The following is a 25,539-nucleotide window of genomic DNA, read 5'->3' as shown; positions in this document are numbered from 1 at the left end:
TTTCCCCTTAAAAGAACTATGAAGGTACTTATTTTTATGGCATGTACTTAATATAGAATATATTCTTGTATATATAATTATATTCTTAAGACTCATTTTGCTTCTTTTTTAGGGACCCCAATGATTCCTGTACCGATGAGCATTATGGCTCCTGCTCCAACTGTAAGTATAACTTTTAAGGAGGAGTTACAAGTACTACTGCTTTTAATTGAATCTAAACAATTTGATAAACAGATAAATTATTTTAAAAGTTTAATAGGAAGAAAGAGCATTTATATATATCATACTAATTTAAATATTATTTTCTCTCAAGTACAGTTGCTCCTAAAATAATGCTCCCTAAATAAATTATTTTGTTTTTGTGATTTTCCTCTTATTCTCTAGACTCTTCATATACTGTTACTTCAGATTTAGACATGACTCTTCCATCACTCCCTCATGTCTTGGTCCTTGAAAGTAGGAGATGTGATCTGACGTATCTGATTTCTTAAAAGAAAAATGCAGAAATGATTTAGTAGAAATTTAAAATTTGAAATGAATGTTGAATATATTTTTACACTTTGCTCTGACATACCTGATTTTTAGCTTCTTCAAAACTATTTTTTTTCTCTGTCCTCTGTCGTCAAGCTTTCTTAAGTTTTACTGAAACTTCTTCTCTGCTGAAGTTTTATTATTCAGTCTTATGTCTTGAACTTTAATTCTCCACATTCATAAAAGCTTCTGCACACTCTAGGCATCTTAGTTAAGAATGCTAGTATACTGTAGAAAGAAAGAAAGTGAAGTCGCTCAGTCGTGTCCGACTCTTTGCAGCCCCCTGACCGTAGCCCACCAGGCTCCTCTGTCCATGGGATTTTCCAGACAACAGTACTGGAGTGGATTGCCATTTCCTTCTCCAGGGGATCTTCCCGACCCAGGGATCAAACTCCAGTCTCCCACATTGTAGACAGATGCTTTACCGTCTGAGCCACCAGGGAAGTCCTCAAGACTAGTATACTGTAACACGTGATTAAATGATAACCCCCTTGATGTATATTTAACCAGAATTTTTCTTTGAGTTAATTAGTAGAATATAGAGTTTAAATTGTAATTCTTTTGTGAGGGAGATTAGGTCTCCTTACTTTTAGCTATTTTTGTTTTTTTGACCTGTGGGTTTTGAAGAGGGAGGGAAGTGTTATTTATATTAAAAGCGTAGTGAAATAGGAACTTGCTGTGAGGCGGACCAAGGGGGCGGTCCAGCTCTTCTTGCATTGGACATTCATTGGAAGACATGCACTGGGAAACCTCCACATGACAAGTACTCTTATCCTCCTGCATGTCAGCCTAGGAAAGGCAGCTCCCCCAATTCACCACTTCAGTGCTGACTGTGTATGTTTTGCTAGATTCAGTTCCAAATATAAAGATGAGTAAGACTATTCCCTCTGGGAATTTGAACTTTATGAAAGGAAAATAAGATAGAAACACAAGTAACTGAGAAAAGGTAAACCTAAAGTGTGGGGAGAGTGCTATGGGAATATTTGAAATTCTGCAGGAAAATTAGCAGGGATAATTGAAGTTTCCTTTTATACTAGTACAGAGTACAGTAGGTGAAGAAATGTGTGGGTATAGTTGAAAACTTTAAATGATTTTTGATGTCTTAAACATAAAATTTCTATCCAAGTTTTTTTATTTGGTCGTCCAAGTTGTGTTTAAAAGAAAGGTAATCCAATAGTGAGTTTCCCTGGTGGCTCAGTGGTAAGGAATCCGCCTGCCAATGCAGGAGATGCAGGTTCAATTACTGATCCAGGAACATCTCCTGGAGAAGGAAATGGTAACCCACTCCAGTATTATTGCTGGGAAATCCCATGGACAGAGGAGCCTGGAGGGCTACAGTCCTTGGGGTTGCAAAAGAGTTGGATACAACTTAGCTACTAAACAATAACAGCAAAATCTAATAGTGACACTTTACTTGTCATGAATAAGTTGTATTAATGAAAAATGTGCTTTGAGAACTTTATATTAAATACATAGAACCTATAGTAATATTAAATATATAGAACCTGTAGTTATATTAAATATATAGAACCTGTCCTTTATGTTTGCTACTTTAAAATAGGTGTTTTGGGACTTCCCTGGTGGTCCAGTGGTTAAGGCTCTGAGCTTCCACTGCAGTGGGCATGGGTTCCATCCGGGTGTGGGAACTAAGTTCCCGCATGGTGTTTGATGTGGCTAAAAAAAAAAGCTAAAATTGATGTTTTACCCTAGTGTTATATTAAGTGTGACCGCAAATTTAATTGCAAGTTCAAATGTTATTGTCTTTCTTCACTTTAGGTCTTAGTACCCACAGTGTCCATGGTTGGAAAGCATTTGGGAGCAAGAAAGGATCATCCAGGCTTGAAGGCTAAAGAGAATGATGAAAACTGTGGCCCCACCACTACAGTTTTTGTTGGCAACATTTCTGAGAAAGCCTCAGACATGCTTATAAGACAGCTCCTTGCTGTAAGTTAAACTGTTTATTTTTTATTAAAAAACTTTTTTGTTGTTAATTTCAGGCTTAAGAAAAATCAGAGAAGACTGAATTATTGTCTCTTTTATAATTTTGAAAAGTTTCAATCCTGCAAAAAAGTTGAATAGTGAACACCTTTGCAACACATTTTGCCACATTTGTTTTCTTTCTCTCTCTCCACACACACGCCTCTCAGTTTTTTTCTGAATAGTTTGGGAATAAGTTGTGGCTTTACGTTTCACCTCTGAATACTTCTTATATCTCCTATGACCAAGATACTTGCCTGCATTTTTCACACTTAGGAAATTTAAGGCTGATTCAGTATTGTTAATTAAAATACATACAGCTCATATTTTTACCAACAGTTTCTATAATAGGTGTTTTTTGTTTTTGGTCTATAATCCAATCAGGGATGTATATACATTGCATTAATTGTCATGGTTCTTTAGATAGCTTCTTTATTATTAGTTCCCTGCCTCTTTTTGTTTAACTTGTTTTTGTTTTTCGTGATATTGATGTTTTGAAGTGTCTGGGTCTTTTGCAGAATGTCTCACCCGATTTGAATGCATTTTTTAGAATGGCCATGTGTGATGACTATTCTCAGGTGCAGCATAGGAAGAAACACCATGTCTCTTGGTTCCATTTTTGATGGTATTAAGTTATTTGTTAAGGTGATCTGATCTCTCCATTTTAGGATATCTTTTCTCCCTTTGTCATTAATGAGTAACCTCTGGGTTAATATTTTGAGACTGTGTGAGTTCTTTTCTTTAGAAGCTTTTGGAACAATGATGTTAACGTCTAGTGGCGATTGATTGACTCCCTTTAAAGTTTTTATTCTGAGCATATATAGTCAGTTTTTTTGACTTGGTCATTGATTTTCTTTTTTGTCTTAGTCTTAAAATTCATCCAGATGCTACATGCACATTTTAAGTGAAAGAATACTGATTTTTTTAATGAAAAATAATGCTATCCATACTCACTCCTTCCATAATCTCTACTGTGTCTTAGAGAAGTTATTTTAAAATTTTTTCCTTTTTCATTTTATAGGTAATGTACATTATTGCCATTTCTGTTTTATAAATCATGTTATCTTTGCATTAAAAAGTGTTCAGAAAAAAAAGGGATTTAAAAAATAAACATAAAACCTAGCTTTGTCAGATCTTAGTGTTTTGTGATGCTAGCTTTAGATTTTCATCCCAGAGAAACAAAACATGAAGGTCCTAATTCTCATTTCTGTCTTCCACAGAGGTAATAACCAGAGGGAATCCATTATCCTAAACTGGGTGTTTATCATTCCTGACCATATTTTTTACTTTAATTACGTATTTATATTCATAAAAGTTTATCATTTATGAGTTTAAATTCTGCGTTCCTCCAGTTTGCTTTTTTCGCCCAGCATATACGCAGCTCTAGTTTGTTCACTTTTCACTGCTATATACCATTGCATTACAGAGATAAGCGATAAATTGTCAGATTGTTTACTGATGGTCATATGGATCATTTTCACTTTTTGATATTGTTTTGCTATGTTATTACTGGTAATATGTCTTTATAAGCGAACATGGAAGTGCTTGCTTTGGCAGCACATACTAAGTGAACATGAAATAAATTCTGTCATGTATTCTCTTAGAAGTGGAATTTCTGTCATTGGGCATGCTTATCTTCACTTTGAAAGATAATGCCAATTTTCCCCCAAGGTAGAACGTTGGAAGGACATTTTATTTATTGTATTTCTATTACAGATGTATTTTTAATTTTATTATTACTTATTTATTTTTGGCTGCACCGAGTCTTGATTGTTTGGCCTGGGCTTTCTCTAGTTGTGGCGAGTAGGGAACTGCTCTTCGCTGTGGTGGGCGGGCTCCTGGTTGCAGTGGTTCCTTCTGTTGAGGAGCACAGGCTCTCGGCACTCGGGGTCAGTAGTTGCGACTTGTGGGCTCTAGTGCAGGCTCAACAACTGTGGCGCATGGACTTAGCTGCCCTATAGCATGTGGGCTCTTACTTCCCTTGTTAGAGATTGAACCTGTGTCCACCCACATCGGCAGGCAGATTCTTAACCACTGACCCACCAGGGAAGTCCTCAGAGGACATTTTAAAAACATGTTTATTGAGATATAATCCACACACCATAAAATTCACCCTTTTATAATGCACAGTTCAGTGGCCTTTAGTATATTCAGAGAGTTTTGCAAACATCACAACTGTCTTAATTCTGAACATTTTTATCACCCCATATAGAAATATATATATATATATATAGAAAAACACGCTGTACCCATTAACATTGCTTCCCATTTTCTCCTCCCCTCAGCATCTGTTAAACCTGTCTCTGTGGATTTGCTTGTTCTGTGCATTTTATGTAAATGGATGTTTAGAATATGCGGCTTTTTTGTTTTGTCTTTCACTTAGCCTGATGTTTGTAAGATTCACCTATGGTGTAGCTTATTAGTGAAACTTTGTTCCTTTTTATGGCCAACTAATACTCCATTTAATGGATACACTACATTTTGTTATCCATTTATCAGTTGATGGACAACCAGTTGTTTCCACTGTGCTCCTGTGAATAATGATGCTGTGAATATTCATGTACAAGTTTTTATGTGGATATATGTGATGTTTTCAATTTGAAACATCCCTTTTGAAAACTGTTGTTGATGTATATGTGCAGCAGAGTGTTTTTTAAGATATCTTTGAATTCTTGAATTTATGTCTTCTGTTTCTCTTTTTACTTGCAAGACTTTACATGGATGTCTGAGGAGCTTTGATTGTCCATATTTAAGAGTTAAGGATTAAAAGACTTGTGTACATAAGCTTACTTTGTAAAATGTTGGGCATCGCTGTAGGGTAATCTGACTGGTAGCCAGAGGTTTTAAATTCCGTGGAATGTTCTTTGAGGTGGGTTGATTTCTCTAGAAAACTTACAGTTTTATGCCTAGTTAAGTTTATGATTGACTGCCTGTATGAGGTTGCAGGTACAGGATTGACTTGAAGCATTTTTTGTTCACTTTCTTCAGATTTTTGCTATTCAGGCTCTCTTCTCTAGTGGTGGGGAAAAGGTAATTGCTTGAAGCCTCTGAGACTTTGATTATTTGATATTTGTATTGTCAGGCAGTAACTTATTTTTATTCAGCTTCACACTTCAGCCCAGTACTCCACAGTACCTTTCGCCCGCGGTTTGGATCCACTAGGTTTTATATTGATAGAATCAGTTAGCCTAATTTTTTCTTTCTTATCAGTATCTGCTTCTGTACACACTTGGAGTCATAGCTTTCTTTGCTTTCCTGAATGAGCTATTATCCATCCATTTGCCTTTTGTCTTTGCAAAATTTTGTTGAATTCTGGTGTTATTCTCTCACACTATGTTTGACCTTATGGTATTTTGTTTTTTATATGTATTTTGGCTGCACCGTGAGGTGTGTGGAATCTTACTTAGTTTCTTGGCCAGGAATTGAACCCATACCTGCTATAGTGGAAACTTAAAGTCTTAATTTCTAGATTAGACTACCAGGGAAGTCCCAATTCTTTGACTATCATTTTAGTAGTTTCTCTGAATGAAGATGTGAAAAATCCATGCATTTCTCAGCTTTGACAGACAATCTTTAGTTATTACTTTCCATAAAACTTTATTTAAGCCTTCTAATTTTTCTTTAATAATTAGAAATAAACTTTGTGAGTAAACAAAATGTAATAAATATCCCACCCTTCAGACAACCTGCCCCATTAACATTTTAGAGTATTTCTGATCATTTTATGAAAATTTTTTCCTTTACATAGTTAAAAATCTTACTGTTGGGACTTCCAGTGGTTAAGACTGAATGGTCCAGTGGTTAAGACTCCATGTTTCTAATACAGGGGATGCAGGTTCGATCCCGGTCGAGGAACTGAAGAGCCCATTCGCCTTGGGTGTGGCCAAAAAGAAAAAGCTTACTGTGTATCTGCAATTTCATGTCTCATGATATATTTGCATCCCATATCAAGCATTTCCCTATGTCTTTAAAAATCCTTTATAATATATACATGTGTTTTAAAACAGTCTTTATGGACTTACAGTATTTACTTGAATGTATTATAGTTTTAACTATTACAATATTTGGGCATTTTTGGTTTATTTACATGTATTTGTAAGATACATAAAACTAAAATGTCTAATTTATTGAAAGATAGTTTTCTGGAAATAAGAGTCAGTAAGAATTTATATTTTCCTTTAAAATGACTTGTGTATTTTATTCATATAATAAGTTTGTGGGAATTGCAAAATTTAGTTGCTGAGAAGAATTTTTTGGCTTCTGTTTTTTCCTAAGCAGGAATACAATTATGTTCTTATTTGCATTATAACTTTAAGTGGTAAGGATGTTTTTTGTTTTCTTTTAAAGAAATGTGGCTTGGTTTTGAGCTGGAAGAGAGTGCAAGGTGCATCTGGAAAACTTCAAGGTAGGTACCTTATTTATTGAGATCATCTTAATCTGTGAGTATAAGTTACGTTTGCGTTTGCTCTTGTTGTCGTTAACCATGGAAGAGTTCTGTAACTAGCACTCTGTCCTCACTCCTACTGGAATAAGGACCAAAGGCAATTGGGAAGAAGTTGGCTGAGAGGTGAGATTAGAAAGTGAAAAAGGCTAGCAGGAGGTAGGAGAGGGAGGAAAAATTAGACTAACTGATTTCTTATTACTTTAAAAAGTTTTTTTGTTTCAGAGCAGGAGTGTATGATCAAGATGGAACAATAAAAAAAAAAAAGAAACAGGACTTAGGAAGGAAGTGTAGAAGAGATGATAAGATGACCTGTTAGTCTTAAAAGCAAACTATTCTTTTCATACTAGTTGGCAGAAACACCTGTTTGATATACATTCTTTAAACACTATTATTATGGAAAAATTCATAAATATATAAATTGGCAGAATAGTGTGAACTCTTATGTACTTGTTGTCTAGCGTTATAACATTTATTAGGTCATGCCATTTGAGCTTAACCTGTACCCTGTCCATTTTCTTTTTGTATTATTTTTGTACAGTCCTGAGCACCAGATCATTTTGTCTATAAATATTTTTATGTCTCTAAAAGATAAGTTTTTTAAAATTAATTAATTTATTTTAATTGGAGGCTAATTACAGTATTGTAGTGGTTTTTTGCCCTACATTGACATGATTCAGCCATGGGTGTACATGTGTTCCTCATCCTGAATCCCCCTCCCACATAAGATAAGTTCTTTTTAAAAAACATAACCTAAAATGCAATTATAAGACCAGAGGAAAAAACATTTCTTCTAATTATTCTCAGTATTCAGATATCCGACATTCAGTCAATATCCAGTCCATGATCAGATGTCCAGCTGACTCAAATGTCAGTTTCTTGAATAGTCCTTTTGACTCAGGATTCATGTAAAATCCCTGCATTGCGATTGGTTGACATATTTTTGAGACTCTTAATATTTTTAGTTCTTCTGTTTTTCTTCTTTCTCTTGAGATTTGTTGGAGAAACTAGGTCATTTGCCCAGTAGTGTTTTCTCAGTTTGGATTTGCTGATTGCAGCTCTAGTAGTTATGTGCCTTGCATCTCTGTCCACTGCATTGTAATGTAAACTGTTTGGTAGTTGTAGCTTGAGACTTGATCAAATTTGAGTTTGTCTGTGTTATTTTTGTTGATACTTTTATATGTAAGAATTCTGATTAGGAGTTTCTTCAGTTAGGAGTCATATTCGGTTATAATTTTTTTTTTTAATGGTAGCAGCTATTGTCAGTGACTAGTCGATTCATTCACTGAGGGATTGCCAAATGTAACAGTCTGTTTGGAAGAATTCTGTTATTCCTTCATTGAAGAACAAATCATCAAGAATACATCCATAAGGATAAACTTCCTTTTCCATGTACTATTTGTACATGTACTATTTCCATGTACTACTTAGAGATATAATTTCTGTAAGAAAAATGGGATAAATGCTTTGGTTCTTTTAATTTTTCAAAAGAATGATCTTATGTTCTTTTAATTTTTCAAAAGAATGATCTTATGTTCTTAGCATCCTCTAGCAGTGACTTTTTTAAGACCTATTTTGAACTTCTAGATTGATGCATATTTAATTTGTTATTATATTTAATATAGATTAATTGTCATTGTCCCTAGTGAAGTTTAAGTTGTCTCAGGTTGCCTCTGGAAATTGGATCTTCAGTGATTTTTGACCCAACAGCCATTTCTCAAGAAGCTCTGGTTTTTTTCAGTGGGAAGTTGTTTTCAAAAAGACCATCTGGAAATTGGTGCACTCACTGTAACCATTGTTTGGTCTTTACTTTGCCAATGAACAGTAATTCAAATTCAAACCTAGATTTTTATCTAATCTTTTTTGTCGTACGTGTTTCTTTTCTTCCACATTTAGAATCCTGAGCTTCAACACTGGGGCTGATAGACTATTCAATAATTATTTTTTGTTATTGTTATCCTCTCACATTTCACATACAGTAATTTCAGACCAATACTGTCATCAATAATATGCTTGTTGACAGGTCTTTTTGTCTTTAGGATATATCCCACTTAAGTGTATGGTCAAATTTTCTGTTTTAAAATCACTCAACGAGTAGTTGTATCAGTAAGTGTAAACATATTTGGATTCATTCGTTAAATTTTATTTTCAGTGTTTGCTCTTTTCAATTTAATTTTGTTTTAGTATCTGTTTATTAAAAATCATGAAAATAATGAGACTAGCTATTAAAATGAAACAGAGACAGAAAAATTAGACTAGTAAATAGAATAAAAGATCAGTACTTTTGTAGTTTAACATCTCTGAACTGAAAAGTGCTGTATTTAGGTTCAAGCAGCCTTCTTGCCTCTCTGTAGCTATGAAGAAATTGAGGGAGGAATGAATCCATGAAGTAATTAAAAGAATTAATCATGAAATTTGCTATTTTGCTGAGTATTTTTTCAGCAGTTCTAATAAGTAGCATTTTGCCTGATGAGAATTTTTCTTCCTTTCCCATTTTTCTTTTCTTTTTTTTTCTTTTGGTTGTTTGAGAGTGCTAAAAGAGAAATCCATGTTAAAGGTAATTGAAGGAAAATAAGGAGTGATGAAATAATCTTTGTGTTATAATGCTTTGGTCTCTAATGATTTCAGTTTTCCATAAATATTTTTCATCTTTCATAATTGTTTTGATATCTTACTAAATTCTTTGTATCCTTTGCTAGCCTTTGGATTCTGTGAGTATAAGGAACCGGAATCTACGCTCCGTGCACTCAGGTTATTGCATGACCTACAGATTGGAGAGAAGAAGCTACTTGTTAAAGTTGACGCAAAGACAAAGGCACAGCTAGATGAATGGAAAGCAAAGAAGAAAGCTTCTAATGGGGTATGTTTTCTATATTGTCTTCTCTAGGCCAACTGTGCTTTTTCAGTGTAAATGCTTCTCATTATGAATGAATCTAATACAGGGCTTCACAAGATCATCAAGAGTGTGTTTTATATATAGTTATTTTAAGTCTTTTATCTACCCATAGTGGGTGGGTGACTGTTGGTTTGCTTGTTCCAGGTTGGGATGAAGGTAGTAAGGGAGGCTGGACAAGGTTAACTTGCCAGAGAAAACACTGGTACAGACTATTCCAAACAGAGCTAATTCATTAAGACAGCTTTGTAAGTAAGTACAAAATATATTTCAACCTACAAAACTTTTATTAGTTGCCCTTTTTTAGAAGTACACAGGTTTTAAAATGAATTAAAATAAGTCTTATTACTTGTATCAGGTGGTGGCTCTATTAAATGAAGCTAATGTAAAGGAAATTTTTGTATGTTGTGTTGTAATGTATACATTACTACTCCCTCTCAACAAAGCGAAAAATAGCTAAAGCCTTAGTGTATGTTTCCTTGTCTTCCCTTCCTAGTTCCTTTTGACATATCAAGCTGAATGAATTCAGAGTAGATTCATTATTACCTTTCTATTTTATAAAAACAAAACAGCCTTTTTGGTCTGTTGAGGCTTTTAACTGTTATTCAAAATAGAAGTAGCTTTCTTAATTCCGTCACTCCCTCTTTTACAAAAACATTGTAAAAGTGTTCATAAAAGCAGAACAACCTCTAAGTAAAAGAAAGTGAAAGTGAAGTCGCTCAGTCATGTCCGACTCTTTGCAACCCCATGGACTGCAGCCTGTCAGCCTCCTCCATCCATGGGATTTTCCAGGTAAGAGTGCTGGAGTGAGTGGATTGCCATTTCCTTCTCCAGGGAATCTTCCCGACCCAGGAATCAAACCCGGGTCTCCCTCATTGCAGGCAGACGCTTTACTGTCTGAGCCACCAGGGAAGCTAAAGAATACGTTAAATACAACCCATAATTCTATCATCATTAGTAACCACTGTAGACATTTTTGTTGCATATTCTTCAAGGCATTTTTCTCTAAGGTATAAGACATTAAGTGTAATTATGTCAAGCCCTTGCTCATACATCCTTAATGGTTTTGAGTTTCTCAAAGTATGAAGCCTGTATTCTTATCATGGTGTCCTATCCTTGCTCCCATCTACCTTTCTGGCTTACTCCATCAATTCCCTTCCATGTGTCAGTCATATATTCCTACAGACTCTTTTGTGGTTTGATGTCCTTGTTGCCCATCTGAGCTCCCTGTTGAAATTCTATCCACATTTAGTTTAAATGTTGCTTGATTCATGTAACTATCATGAGTCCTACCCTTGATTCCTCTGAGGCAGAATTAAATTCTTTCTTTTTATATAAAGCAGGATTTTACTGTTATAGCAGCCTGCTTTGTAGTGTATTTTGTTTGTATCGCTCTCTCATACCTTCTTATCCCCTGTTTTCATTCTCATATCCTACATTCACTGATTATAAGGTAGGGCAATAAGTTCACAGACTATTTTTTCATCTTGTACCTCCACAGAACCTAGGTCAGAGTCTTTATTGCCCGTGATGAGAATGGGGTGAACATTTATTGTAACAGTTGCATTTATGTTGCTCACCTGATAATCTTTATTGTCTTTACCTAGCTGTATAAGGAATTAATACAATTTACAGTCCAGAGAAATTGTGTTTTTTTTTCATATCAGCACTAGTGTCTGTCATACCCCTAAAACCTTAAAAAAGCCAACGGTCTTAGATTTTCCTTGCTGTGATTCATATTTCAAATAAAGCATGGATACAATGCTTTCAAAGTTTTTTATGTAATTCCCCTGGACTCATTATTGTACTCTGCTTGGTCATTTGTGAGGTGGTTTAAATTGTGGCATTTGCAAATGGTGTGCTCTGATCATAAAGTAAATCATTTCACTGTATGTTTATATAAATGAGGAAATGAATAATTGTGTGACTTCATTTTGTAATCACTGTTAATAAGAGGAATCACAATTGAAATCTTTTATATTTTTCCTCAAGAATGGAGTTGAAGCTACCTCTAATAAAAATGGAGCAGTTATTTCAGATAAAATGAAATTTAAAAAATTAGCAGACCTGACTTCTGGGTGCATTTGGCATGGTTTCCAGAGGTATTGAAGTCGTAAGACAAGCATGGCATAGTTTTGCAGAGTTGTCCATTTTACTCAACAATACTAGTAAAATGAAGACAAATAATTCTATCAGATAAAAATTTTTTTTCAACAAGTAAATACATTGTCAGGATTTTTCAGGGTAAATGTGAAAGTGTATTTATTCTTTATTTTTTATTGTTGATTTGTTGGAGAAATTTAGAAAATAGTGATTTGAAGTAGATGATATGAGAAGGAGACATTGAGAAATGTGTGTGGTACCTCATCCATTTTCCTGATTCCCAGGCAGAAGAAAGAACACGATTAGTTGTGTAGTCCTCTGATTCAAAAAGAACCACGAATTTGTCTAGAAAGATGTTTTTCCTGACCCAGAATTTTAACAGGAATTATGTGCCATGATTAGTAGCGCTGTTAAAAGCTTTTATTTAGATTTTGCGGAATCTGTAGAACTTTTTTACCTCTAGTACAAGTGTTTCATTTGAGGTAGCAACACTGATCTTAGTCCCTGTCCTGTTTTACCTCTTGTTCAGTAGTAGTGGTTTAGGACTAGAGATTCTGCTTAATCATCAGAAATAGTGCTTGTTTACCACACATTCAAGATTGACTTCCAAGTATTGAAAGTACAAATAACCTTTGGAAAGAGCTGCCTACTTTATGTTTTTTAATTTAGGACAGATCAGATACTGCACGTAGGAACACCTCACATTTTTGTTTGGAAACTAGTGTGAGTGTGGTGGAACCTACATTTTTTCAAAAGAAAGAGCTCTACATTTGCTTAGTTCCCAAAGTTCTTGTTTTGGACTCTAGAGGTCAGTGCCAAAGAGAGGGCCAAGTGGAGTTTTTACCTAACTCTCCAACTAGTAGCTTTACTATAACAGCTTTTAATTTCTCTGAAAAGAGCCAAATAGTTGGGACATGTAAACATCTTAGATGTTCAGTCTATTTCTTTGATCCTTTTGTACATTACTGCACTGCTGAACCCTTCACTTTATGTTGCTCAGTATGCTTTCTGTTTCTGAAGTGGAAGAAAAAATGAAGTCAGGAAGTTGTCTGTGGTTCAGGACCCAGAAGTAGAGTTTAAGTTGAAACTGAAAATAACTTTTCCTCCCAAGACATATATTGTCATTTTTGTTTTTCTTACATTAATAATTGCTTAAGAGATGGGGCTCATAAGCTTTCCTTCTAAAAAATGTACATTTTCTCTATGGATCAAGGGGTGGTAGTCATTTGTAATGTAGTGTGAACTAGTTCATTCCAAATGCTTTATTATGTTTAGCTATATTAATATTTAAGTCTTAGCTTAGGATGAGTGGTGGTAGAGAATTTAGGGGCTGTGAATATTTTTAGATGAATAAGGCTTTGGATTTGTAACTCCACCTCTGTCCTTATGTTTAAAAGAGCATGGCGATGTAGAGGGTTCATGGAAAGAAATTGAGAATGTAGGTAAAATGCTAAAGACAGACTGGACTTCCTCTCATGAGGTTTATTTTCATAATAAAGAATTTAGATCTCAACAGCTGAGGGTTGATAAAAATAATTGTATGTGTCTTCAGGACCTAAGGTTTCAGTGACAGGTTACTGGTGGTTTAATTCTTGTCATTTTAAAACTTGTGAAGAAGCAGAGTATTACTGAAGGGATTTTAATGAAAGCTGCATAAAGACCTTATTGTTATATATCATTGATTTAGAATAAGAGAGGACCATATCACCAAATTTTAGTTTACAATTTAGTTTACAATTTTCTTTATTATGAAAATAATTTGGTAAATAATATAAACAATTGAATTACTCTCCTTGGTTAAAGCATTGTATCTTTATCCAAGATGCCAAGTAGATAGCTGGCTATAAGAAAATTAGATGAAGAAGCAGGTTTGAGAAAGTAAGCAACTCAAGAGTGGTTAGTTACCACATTTAAGGACTTACATGAACATTATCTATCATAACCTATATCTGTGTCTGTTATCCTTCTTCCTTCTCTTAAATTGTTAAATACTTAGGGAAAGTTATTTCTTTCTTTAATTTTGAATTTTTAACCATCTAACATAGTGTCTTGCATATAGTAAACTCAAGAATTTGAGCAAATTAAGAAATAAATGCGTGCTGAAGAAGTATCCATTGGGGATAGCTTTCAGAATGCTGGTTGTTACGAAATCACGGCTCAGTTACGTGAAGGAGCCACCAGGCATGACACTCATCTTGAAGAGCGTTTAGAGCATTGTGACCAAGAGCCAGCATTTGTCCAGAAAAGCAGAATTCTTGTTTGTATCTGAAAATTTGCACAATGTATGTTTACTAAGTATGTATGTAGTTTTAAGTTACAAAAGTTTTTTGTATATATAAATCTTTATGTTTATTTTCTTTATCATACTTTTTTGTTGCTTCTTTGTCATACTTTTCCTCCTTTCCAAGTTTTAAGAAGAGAAGAGGGTAATGAAATTGTCTGGAGTTTGAGGTCATTCTCTAAATTTTGTCATTTGAACTTGGATTAATTACTTAACTAGGAGCTTTAAAATAAAACAGAAATAAGAACAGTAGGATACTGGAAACCAGTCATTTTTTCCCCACATGGACACAGGTAACAATTTAGACTTCGTTTAAAAAAATAGTAAGTCTTGGGAAAGAATTCCCTGGTGGTCCAGTGGTTAAAACAGTGCCCTTTCACTGCTGAGGGGGCCTGGGTTTAGTGTCTGATTTAGAAAACTAAGATTCCCACGAGCCTTGTGACCCAGCCTCTTCCCCCCAGCCCCATAGTCTGTTACTTATTTGTGAGAAGTAGTGCAACATGATTTTGTTTTTATTTTTCATTATGTTACGTTCACAAGTTGTGCGGAGAAAGATGCGCATATTTAGAATTGATTCCTTTTTAGTTACATGAGTATTTTAAATGGTATTCCCACATTGCAGAAAGCAGAGGGGGAAAAGAGAAGCCATCATTTCAGCTCCTGGTCTTCCTAGTGTTTACGTTTTTTGTTGTATATAGTTTTATTTGTTTAACCTACATATGTTTTTGGTTATTATTTTATATGTTTTTTTACTTTATTATATTTTTATATATTTATTATATTGTATACTATAAATATATCATTATATTTACTTTTGTTTTGGCTGTACCCCAAAGCATATGGGTTCTTAGTTCGCTGACCAGGAATTGAACCCGCATCCTCTGCATTGAGAGCATTGAATCTTAACCACGGCCATGGGACTGCCAGGGAAGTCCCTGTTTTTGTTTATTTAAAATGGTCTCTGTCATAGGTACATAAAATTGTATTTTGCTTTTTCAACGTAATTAAGTTTTCAACACTAGAATGAGTTACTCAGTAAATATCATTAGTTTGTGCAAGTATTGGGCAAGAGGATCTGAAAAATTGTGAAAGCTTTTCAGATGTGTAGTGTGCTAACCGTGTGATTCAGTCTTTCTGTTGCTAGTTAGGGATCAGAATGTTAGATATCAAAGGACCAAAGAAAAGAAAATGATAGAGTACAGTATATCTAAGGAAAAAAATGTAAAACAAATAGTTTACTTTTGTGAAGTTGGGAGTAAAGCTGAGTCTGCGTTTAATAGGGCTACAGAGATGGTTTGGAGAAAACATGTTTGTTTGTTTTGTGTGCTAACTTGTTTTGAATGATTTTGATTTTCTTGTTTGATTCCCTGCCCCCCTTTCCCATCTCCTGAATCTGCCTTGTTGTTTTTTTTTTTTTTTTCAGAATGCCAGGCCAGAAACTGTCACTAATGATGACGAAGAAGCCTTAGATGAAGAAACAAAGAGAAGAGATCAGATGATCAAAGGGGCCATTGAAGTTTTAATACGGGAATACTCCAGTGAGCTCAATGCCCCCTCACAAGAATCTGACTCTCACCCCAGGAAGAAGAAGAAGGAAAAGAAGGAGGACGTATGTGTTACTGATTTATGCCAGCAGAATCATTTCTACAATTTACATTTTGTGCTTTCATTACATTCCAACTTATGAGGGGAAAATAGAATGACTGGCATTTATAACAATATACTGTTAAGGCTAATTTGACCATGTTTTATCTTCCTTTTTTTTAAACCAAAAACATTTCTGTTTTTACATTTTTGAAATGCAGTGACATGGAAAGTTGTGTTTATTTGTGGATTCATTAAGTAAGGGGGGAAAAGGACAAACTTGAGGGATGGATAGAAATTAAAATTAAGGAGTAAAGTTTTTTTTCCCCCCTTTTGCCACAGAAGAGCTGGCCTTGTTTTGCCTTACTCCCTAATTATTTTTCTCTGCTCCAAGCGGGATACCAGATCTTCTTCACTGAGGATTTTGACCCATTTTCAAATTTCTTAGCCACTTTTCCTTATAAACCACGTTTCATTTCACTCCATCAACAGTAATGCTGTTGGCCTTATAAATGGAGTACTATGAAAGAGCAACACAAGATGAAAACTCCTCTCCAGTATTTTATTATCACCCACTTTTGTCAGTCTAAGCTAATGGAATGGTAGGGAGTGCAGGTTGAAAGAAAACGTTTGATTTTCTTAGTTACTTTCATTTGGATATACTTAACAGAAATTATGGGGAGAGTTCTGTAAACATATTGGAGGTATATTATATGAATGGATTGCATATGCCCTGGAAAAGTAGTACTGTAAACATTGTGAATTAATATCAAGGCATTTTCACAGTTCATACTGTTCTGGATTTCATTGCCTTATTAAGCCATCTTCAGCTTTCTTTCTGATACATCAGATACATTTTTATTATTTGGCTGCTTCTTGCTTCTGTGGCCATAAAAAGCTGTCTAATGAAGTGCCAGTCATTAGAAATGGTAATTGGTAAGAGTCTATCAGATATAGGGTAATAGAGACCTGTAGAGTTTGTTCTTCCTCTTTCCCCTTTAATGGCAAAGGAGAAAGTACCTAGACACCTTCATTTGAAATGGTTTGAGGTGAGAGAGTCAAAAATTCTGCTCTGTGGCAAGAATTATTAGGTAAACTTTGTTGTTTTGATTGTTCCCTCTCTCTTGGAAAGGATGAAAAAGGTCTCACACTGCTAGTGTGAGATCCTCTTTATTCCCCTGGTTGGGGGTCTTGGAAGGAGTAGAAGTGGTAGGTGATAGATTGAGTGAAATCTCTTTTGTTATCAAGTAATTTAAAATCAAGAAAGTGTTACAGAAATCTGACATTGCTTATAGTGTAAACATACAGAAAACTGTTATTCAGAGTCATATGAACTGTTTGTTTTAATCTTTGTGGATTTTTCCGCAGATCTTCCGCCGATTTCCCGTGGCCCCACTGATCCCTTATCCACTCATCACTAAGGTTCGTTTACATCTGTAAAGTAATTAGCCTCCAACTAAAATGAATAAATTAAAAAAAATGTTTACTGCTACTTGCCAGATGTGTGATTCTTGTGTTCTTTACTATTTAACTTAGATTCGTTACTATATAAAGTCTTTACTCCTATATTTTGTAAAGCCTGTATAGAATATCTAGCCTTTAATTTCTATCAATATAGATTGATCTTTATGCATTCCTACCTGTCCCCCCTGTTTTTTAGGAGGATATAAATGCTATAGAAATGGAAGAAGACAAGAGAGACCTGATATCGCGAGAGATCAGCAAATTCAGAGACACACACAAGGTAGTATTCTTGTTTTTTCACTTGATACCAATCTAGACTTTTTACAGAATCCAAAGCAAACAGACAAAAAAAATCAACCTTACAGTAGAATATGATTTTAAATGCTTTTTTGTCTAGGTTTAATTTATACTTAGATAGAAACAAAGAAACAGAAGACCAGTGCCATATTAGAGTAGTCCTTGGCATATTGTATGTAGATTTCTCAGTTATTGACTACTCTGCAGTCATCTCACTTTAATATGAATAAAAGCTAGTTTTATTTTTAGATTTCAACATAAACATCAAGGTCAGATTTAAACAATTCAAGGGGGCAGCAGAATAACATACACTGTAGTGTATTTCTGGGGGCAGTTATTTAACTTAATCTTAGGAAAACCTTTTCTTTAGAGCTGAGATTAAAATTTAAGATTATATTTGTGTAGATTTAAGTTGAGAGGGGGAGATTTTAAAAAGTAGGTCAGTGGTTACCAGACTTACCAAATTTTAGATGCATGGAAGAACTGTAAATTCCCATAAAGCTAATCTATTCATTGACCCCCACCATTATGATAGAGATCATATGGTGACTAATGCAAGATGAAACTCTCAGCTTGGAAAGTAACAAGGAATAGGATGTAAGTATGAGCTTCTGTTTTTTATTATATTTATGGATGCCCCCTCAGAAAAATATGCAAAGGGGTAACTGGCTTGGAAATGGATATTTATGCATAGTAAATCCCACTCACGAATTTTGCCTATTGAAAGCTTCTCTCAATGACAGTGCATCTGTGAATGTTCGCTGGTATTGAAGGTGATGCTTACGGACAGTGAAATGCAAACACTGCATGAAATGTATTTTGATGCTGGAGATGATAAGATGTTACTGGTTCTTACTCCTGAGATTGAGTGACCTTTAACTCAGTGAGATGTTAAGTGTTCATTTTTTATTTTATTTAATCTTATTTTTTCTTATAGCTTTCAAAATCCCTTATTGACAGTTAATGTCATAGAATCAATGCTGCTGAACACATTATCCTGATGCTGAGCCTTAGCTCACAGACATAGGACTTTTTCAGGAATTAAGTATGTCTAAAAGCACAAATGTAGATTTCCCAATTTAGAGTTAAAAAGTTAGTCTGTGGGAAGTCATTTTAGAGGTATATTAGGTTCAGTACTCAAATTCAGGGTATGTGTAAAGCTTGAAAGCGGTATACAGTGTGTGTGTGTGTGTGTGTGGTTTGCCCCCCTTTTGTTGTTTATTGTTAAATCCTGTCATGTCACTGGTAAAGTATGAAGAAATAATGTTTTAAGAAATCGATTGCAAAGATATTTGCTTCAGAGTTTGAGAAGCTGTCAGGCCTTTGGCTGCCTTAGATGTATTTCACTGTGGGGAGAGAATGTTTTGAATTTCCAAAATGTGCTTTAAAAATAAAATCAAAGTGAAAAAGAAAAGCCGTTCTTTTTATTGGGTGGTACGGTTAAAAGGGATATTTGAAACTCCAGTAACAAAAATTGAGCTCAGTGAACCTTTGCATGTTTTGGTATGAGTTTATTAAATAACCACAGACTGTCAGGGTATCAGCGTGGCAGGGGGCGTCCATTTACAGCACGGACGAGTCTGAAGAGAGAATAAGGTAAGATTTATGTTTTTTTTTTTTTCTGTCCTTTCCTCTTCATTATTTCACTACTTTCTTAAATCTTTTTAGATTCACTTCATTTTTTCTTTCTCCAGTCTTTGTGTTAAAAAAATATATATGTGTGTGTGTATCTACTTACTGCATATATATTATATAATCTTTTAGAATTGTGTTTAGTATGGACCAGATTCACTTACTTTTTCATTTACTTAGAAGAAAACTTTTGAAATGAGTTCTGAAACAAATTATTATTTAATTAAATGGAACTATACATTTAAGAAATAAGTGGTATAGTGATTAAGCAAAAGTAGAACAATTGAGGGAAACTACCAAAAAGATTATTATTGGAAGAGCTAAAATAATCTGTAAGTATTATCTCAGAAATAAACAAATTTCATTTAAGTGTATGATACTGAGGTAAGTTTCATATAGTATAGCCTCATTTTATGATACATTTAAAAAATTTCATCAGATGACTGTTTCAGAAATTAGAATTTGCCCATTTAAATAGCTTACAGTTTCTGTCCTCTTTCTGCCATTTCTTTTTTCTTCTCTTTGTAATTTCAATGTATTCAGTATTGGCTTTGCCTCCATTCCATTTTGATATAGACTGGCACCACAGCTGAATATATTGATTTCTCATGCATTAGCTTTTCTTTCATAATCCTCTGTCAGTTCTCTGATCCATGAGCGAGAGAAAAAGAGTATAACAGGTAAGATTGCTTTTTTAAAGTTGTTTTAAATGCTTTACATGACTGAGAAAAGAAAAAAAATGCACATTTTATTGTTGTAATTTAAATTTCATTTCTATGACACTAAACATGAAAACAGGAAAAATGTGTTTTGTTTTTGTTTTGTTTTCCCTGTTTGGGTTTTTTTTTTCCCCCCTGAGTTTGTGTAGAAACTGTGGTACACTGGTAATCTTGTCAGGGTACAAACTTGGTCTGACTTTGTTATTTGGTTTATTTGTGAACCATGTACTTGCTCTTCCTCCCAGAAGCATAGCTTATAGGCAAGGTTAATCCAGTGTTGGCGATCCATGTCCTAGCACAGCATCTGTAAGTTAATATGCAATCATTCCTTCCAAGGATGGATTTATCACTGTTGATATATTTCATTGTCTTATAGGCATAATGGGTATAAATATATTGCTTTAAAGTTAAGCCAGAAATTAATCTTATTAAAATACTATGATTATGTACCTTTCTGCTTGAAGTGAGTGATTTTCAGACTTTATGTATTTGGTGGGCTGTCCATCTTGTAATGGTGGGAGTAAATGTTTCCATACATGATAGGGCAGATAATGGCTGAATTCACCTTGTCTTTTGGAGGGTGGGCAAATCAGAGGCCATAAGACTAGTTGCATTCCAATGACCTTACTGTCTTCCTCCACCTTCTCCTTTGAAACACTCAAACTAATAATCCTTAGGTAATTGGAAGTCTGGGGTTATAGTTAGCAATAGTTACCCCACTGATTTAAAGAAATTCATAATGGGAAGAATTACATGTTAGCCAAGTGACTGTATTTCTAGAAATTATTACAAACCATCACATTGCTCACGGTCATTTTAGTTATTACATAGTCATTGAGTGGTCAGCCACACTTGACACAATCTCCCAGCATCCAAGATTGGAGATTTCCTGGTCTATGTAGAGTATATGGTTTTGCACGAAATCTGTCTAGGCTTGTGATTGCTTCAGTTTAATTTGTCAAATAAAACCTCTAGTATTTAATGTTGAAGTACCAGTGGTTTGGTTTTCTTGTTGTTGTTCCCAGTATTGGGCATTGCGCCGGGAAAAGTCTGAATATTGGAGCTATAGAGTTAACTCTAAAAGTACTTTTATTGGTTTCTAGAAACTGGAAGAAGAGAAAGGCAAAAAGGAAAAAGAAAGACAGGAAATTGAGAAAGAACGGAGAGAAAGAGAGAGGGAGCGTGAAAGGGAACGAGAAAGGCGAGAACGGGAACGAGAAAGGGAAAGAGAACGTGAACGAGAAAAGGAGAAGGAACGGGAGCGGGAACGAGAACGGGATAGGGATCGTGACCGGACGAAAGAGAGAGATCGAGACCGGGATCGAGAGCGAGATCGGGACCGCGATCGAGAACGGAGCTCAGATCGGAACAAGGATCGGAGTCGATCAAGGTAAGGCTGCATGAAGTTACTGTTTGCCTGATAGCTTTAGTAGAATTACAGCTTAGTACTCTGGGGCCATTTACATTGATGTGATGAGAGAATTTCCTGAGCCACAGAGCATGCCTGGCTTGCTGTCTCACACACGTGTGAAATATTGGTTAAACGAACAGTTTTAGACTTTGGGTTAGTTTCTGTGTGAAGCCAGTTTTTACTCAGCTCTAGAATACACCAGTTGATCTCCCAATGTTTCGGATAGGCATGATTGATTCCCTTGGTCAGTGGGCGTTGTTCTTGGTCACTAACTGAGGTCTCCTGTGTGGAAAATCAGCTCTAGTTGCACTGCTTTTAGTTCCTGGTGTTTATTTGGTCCCTTAAACCACTGGTTGGTCACACCTTACCTCCCAGACAACTTAGTTTTTTCTTGATGGTTCCTAGTGATTTCACTTTTGTTTTATTTAACATTTTCTCATCATTATATAGATTTCCTATGGGGTATCATCTCCAATTCTTCAGGAATGAGGGAGAGCAAAAATGAACAAAGAGAAGGGAGTGAGTAGAAGGAAGCAGCAGAAAAAGGAAAGAGAGGAAAGTTCACTTTTTTCCCAAGCTAGTTTTCATATATACATTACTTTGTTGAGATACTCCACTTAATTGTAGCTGAAACAAGGTCCACCAGTTACTGAAATCCAGTGCTTTTTAGTCTATAGTGGGCATTAAATTCCTTCCTCCCCTGGAATAACCATCATTCTCTTGAATAACCACTGTTAAGATTTGACATGTATCAAATCATGATTTTATACTTTTACTAAGGTATATTGTTTCATATATACATGTATTTATATGTGATGAGAATCCATGGCATCACAAATCTGCAGTTTGGTTTTATCCCTCTGAATTAAATGCATGAGAACTTCTTACTGCTGAAAGATGTACAGTTAACCCTTGAACAATGCTGGGGTTAGGAGTGTCAACTCTGCAGTCAGAAATCTGAGTATGACTTATAGATGGCCATCTGTATACAGGGTTTTTGTGTCTGTGGTTCTATGTCCGTGGATTTGACGCACCTCAGATTGTGTAGTACTGTAGTACCTATGGCTGAGAAAACACCATTTATAAATACGTGTGTGCATGCTCAGTTGCTCAGTCATGTGTGATTCTTTGTGACTCTGTGGACTGTAGCCCACCAGGCTCCTTTGTTCTTGGGATTATCCCAGCAAAAATACTTGCTGACGCAAAGATAGAACCCGAGTCTTCTGTGACTCTGGTGTTGGTAGGTGGATTCTTAGACACTGAGCCACCTGGGAAGCCCGCATATACAAGTGGACCTGTACAACTCAAACCGGTGTTATTCAAGAGTCAGCTGTAGTTCTGGTTTATGCATGCAGCATGCTGGAATGCTCTTGGCTTCACACCGTTGCCATTGTCTGTATTGGCTTGATCACTACTGAAGTTGACTATCTTGTATCATGTTCATCGGCCCTTAGTATTTTTCTTAGGATTTTTTTGTTTGTTTTCTGAGATGCTGATAAGCATTAACATCGAGTTTAGAATGCAGTTCAGAATTTGGGGCTAGGATTATATTCTGTGTCTGGCTTGTGTGAGGAGTCTACAATTCTGCAGAAACCAAATGCTAAATTCTGGCTTGTGAGTTTGTCTATTATTTCATATTATATATTGTCCTCCTTTCTCCTGGTTTCTAAAAGAAAACACAAAAGGAAACTGACAGATTTTTACAATCTTTTATGTAGAGAAAAGAGCAGAGATCGTGAAAGGGAACGGGAGAGGGAAAGAGAAAGAGAGAGAGAACGGGAACGAGAGCGGGAACGTGAACGAGAGAGAGAGCGAGAAAGGGAACGGGAGCGCGAGCGAGAGAAAGACAAGAAGCGAGATCGAGAAGAAGATGAAGAAGATGCATATGAACGAAGAAAACTTGAAAGAAAGCTCCGAGAGAAAGAGGCTGCCTATCAAGAGGTAAATTGAGGGAATGCTTTTATTTATAAAAGTTGGTACTTAGTAGGTTAGTCAAAAATTTCAGAACCTTTTGTATACATTTTTTAAACTTTTGACAATTTCTTTTTTTAGCGCCTTAAGAATTGGGAAATTAGAGAACGAAAGAAAACCCGAGAGTATGAAAAAGAGGCTGAAAGAGAAGAAGAAAGAAGAAGAGAAATGGTAATTTTCTTGTTTTAAAATAAGTGGTTTTTCAGATAAAAATCAGATCAAATCATTTAAGTAGAAGTGACTTTATAATTAAAAAGTATCATCTCACAAAAAACCTGATCTCCAGTATAAATAATATTTGAAGTAAAGTTGATACAGTTTCAGTATACCAAAATGTTTCTGCTTCCTATTTTTCTTTTTTAAAATATTTATTTTTAATTGATTGATTGCTTTATAATATTGGTTTGATTTCTGTCATGCATCAGCATGAATTAACCATTGGTGTACATATTTCCCCTTCCTCTTGAGTCTCCCTCTCGCCTCCTTTTCTTTCTATTTTTCATATTTTGGCTTCCTATAAACTAAATTATTAGTTGGCATATTGTCAAAATAAACCTGTTATAGAATGTAAAAAATGAGGATTTATAGAACTTTCTTTGATTAAGAATCTGCAGCATTTTTTAATTTGAAGAGGGTTTTAGAGGCTTTGATACTCTGTATCGGCGTAGTATATTTGGGTGAAGGAAACAGTCTTATGAGATCTGTTTTTAGAAATCAAAATTACTGACTTCAGTATATAGCATTTATGAGTTACTGTTTTTCCTTATGTTACTATATTATCCTTCCTTTTAACTACATTATAATAATAATCTTATTTTTTGCTTTTACACTATTTGATAAACTAATAATGAAGCAATTGGCATAGGTTAATGAAGTAAAATGATGAAAAGATAATATATTTTATCATAGTATTTGCTTCTATAGTATGTTCCATATGTTCTGTCTTTGCCAGAGATTCATGAAAGTTTCTTTATCTCCAGTTTGGAGTCTATTCTCCCAAAAACATCATTAAAGTTAGGAACCTTCTTCAAATAGCTTTTGAACATGAGACATAGATGGAATTTTTGTAAGTAACCAAAAGGGTACATACAGCAATTAGGTAGTATGGGTTTTCTGGATGGCAGATCTTTTTAAAGTCCTAGAGTTTATTTAAAGTAATTTTGATTGCCCTGGATTGTAGCTCCCATTCTATAATTTGTTCTTAACTCTTAGGTTAGAAATAGAGAATAATATAGTAAAAGACAAAATACTTTAAGAAGTGATTCCATTTCCTATAAGCAACTCTAAAACCTGTCTTTCTAGAGAAAGGTTTCCTATTAGTAATTTTTCGTTGGGAAGCTTAAAAAAAACTCCAGTTAGAAAATAGTTACTTGTCAATTGAAAAATGTTCAAGGAACAGAAGTATGTAGTATAAAAAGTGAAAGTTTGTATTCCTCATGAGAGGTGACTTAAGTTAATAGTATATACCTATGGATCTTCCTGTGTTTTATTTAGATATTTGTAAATATGGTCATCACTACCTGGCAATCTACTTGGATTCATTTGGCAGATTTTGTGTTAGGTCCTGGGTGTATAGGAATAACTAATCTTTGTACTCTTTAAACAATTGGATAGTATTGTCAGAGAGGTGAAGTGGTTACTGTACTGTGTGCGTGACTGTTTTGAGGTATGATAAAAGTGTGTTCACAATATTTTGGGAGTGGAGTACAGAGAGTGGTTAATTTTGTCTGTGGGAAGGAGTTGGTCATGAATAGATGGTTAGATTGGGGAAGTTTTGTGTGTGTGTGTGTGTTGAGGGGGTAGTCTTTACAGCGATGTATCAATAACATTTGAACTGGATGAAATTATTAATGTTTTATTGTAGACAGGAATCTACATCTGCTTTTCATATAGATATAATAGTTTTGGGGCTTCCCAGGTGGCACTAGTGGTAAAGAACCCACCTGCCAATGCAGGAGATGTAAGAGACGAGGGTTCCATCCTGGGTGGGGAAGATTCCCTGGAGGAAGGCTTGGCAACCCACTTGCCTGGAGAATCCCCATAGACAGAGGAGTTGGCAGGCTACAGTCCATAGGGTCGCAAAGAGTCAGACATGACTGAAGCGACTTAGCATGCACACATAAAAGTTGTTAATATAGTAGAGATGTAGATTATAAATACTAATTTTGAAATACTTTATAAATAATGATTAGATAATATTTCTGTGAAATATAATAGTAGTTGTGTTTAAAATTC

At 35.0% G+C, this 25,539-nt stretch overlaps 1 protein-coding gene across 1 annotated transcript in view; it reads left to right on the top strand.

Moving 5' to 3' along the window:
* The window catches only part of RBM25 (RNA binding motif protein 25), a 49,642-nt gene that overhangs the window by 9,942 nt on the left and 14,161 nt on the right, over positions 1 to 25,539 (top strand). Inside the window, exons 3-12 of the mRNA XM_010855804.1 lie at positions 113 to 162; positions 2,308 to 2,475; positions 6,856 to 6,913; positions 9,649 to 9,809; positions 15,650 to 15,835; positions 17,179 to 17,232; positions 17,471 to 17,554; positions 21,026 to 21,312; positions 23,052 to 23,274; positions 23,386 to 23,475. Coding sequence (XP_010854106.1) covers positions 113 to 162; positions 2,308 to 2,475; positions 6,856 to 6,913; positions 9,649 to 9,809; positions 15,650 to 15,835; positions 17,179 to 17,232; positions 17,471 to 17,554; positions 21,026 to 21,312; positions 23,052 to 23,274; positions 23,386 to 23,475 — 1,361 coding nt within the window. The remainder of the gene's footprint in view (positions 1 to 112; positions 163 to 2,307; positions 2,476 to 6,855; positions 6,914 to 9,648; positions 9,810 to 15,649; positions 15,836 to 17,178; positions 17,233 to 17,470; positions 17,555 to 21,025; positions 21,313 to 23,051; positions 23,275 to 23,385; positions 23,476 to 25,539) is intronic.

This window comes from Bison bison, unplaced genomic scaffold, assembly GCF_000754665.1.
Source record: "Bison bison bison isolate TAMUID 2011002044 unplaced genomic scaffold, Bison_UMD1.0 scf7180017864368, whole genome shotgun sequence".
Taxonomy (NCBI): domain Eukaryota; kingdom Metazoa; phylum Chordata; class Mammalia; order Artiodactyla; family Bovidae; genus Bison; species Bison bison.
Note: the sequence above shows the minus strand (reverse complement) of the source record. Positions and strands in the feature narration are given on the sequence as shown.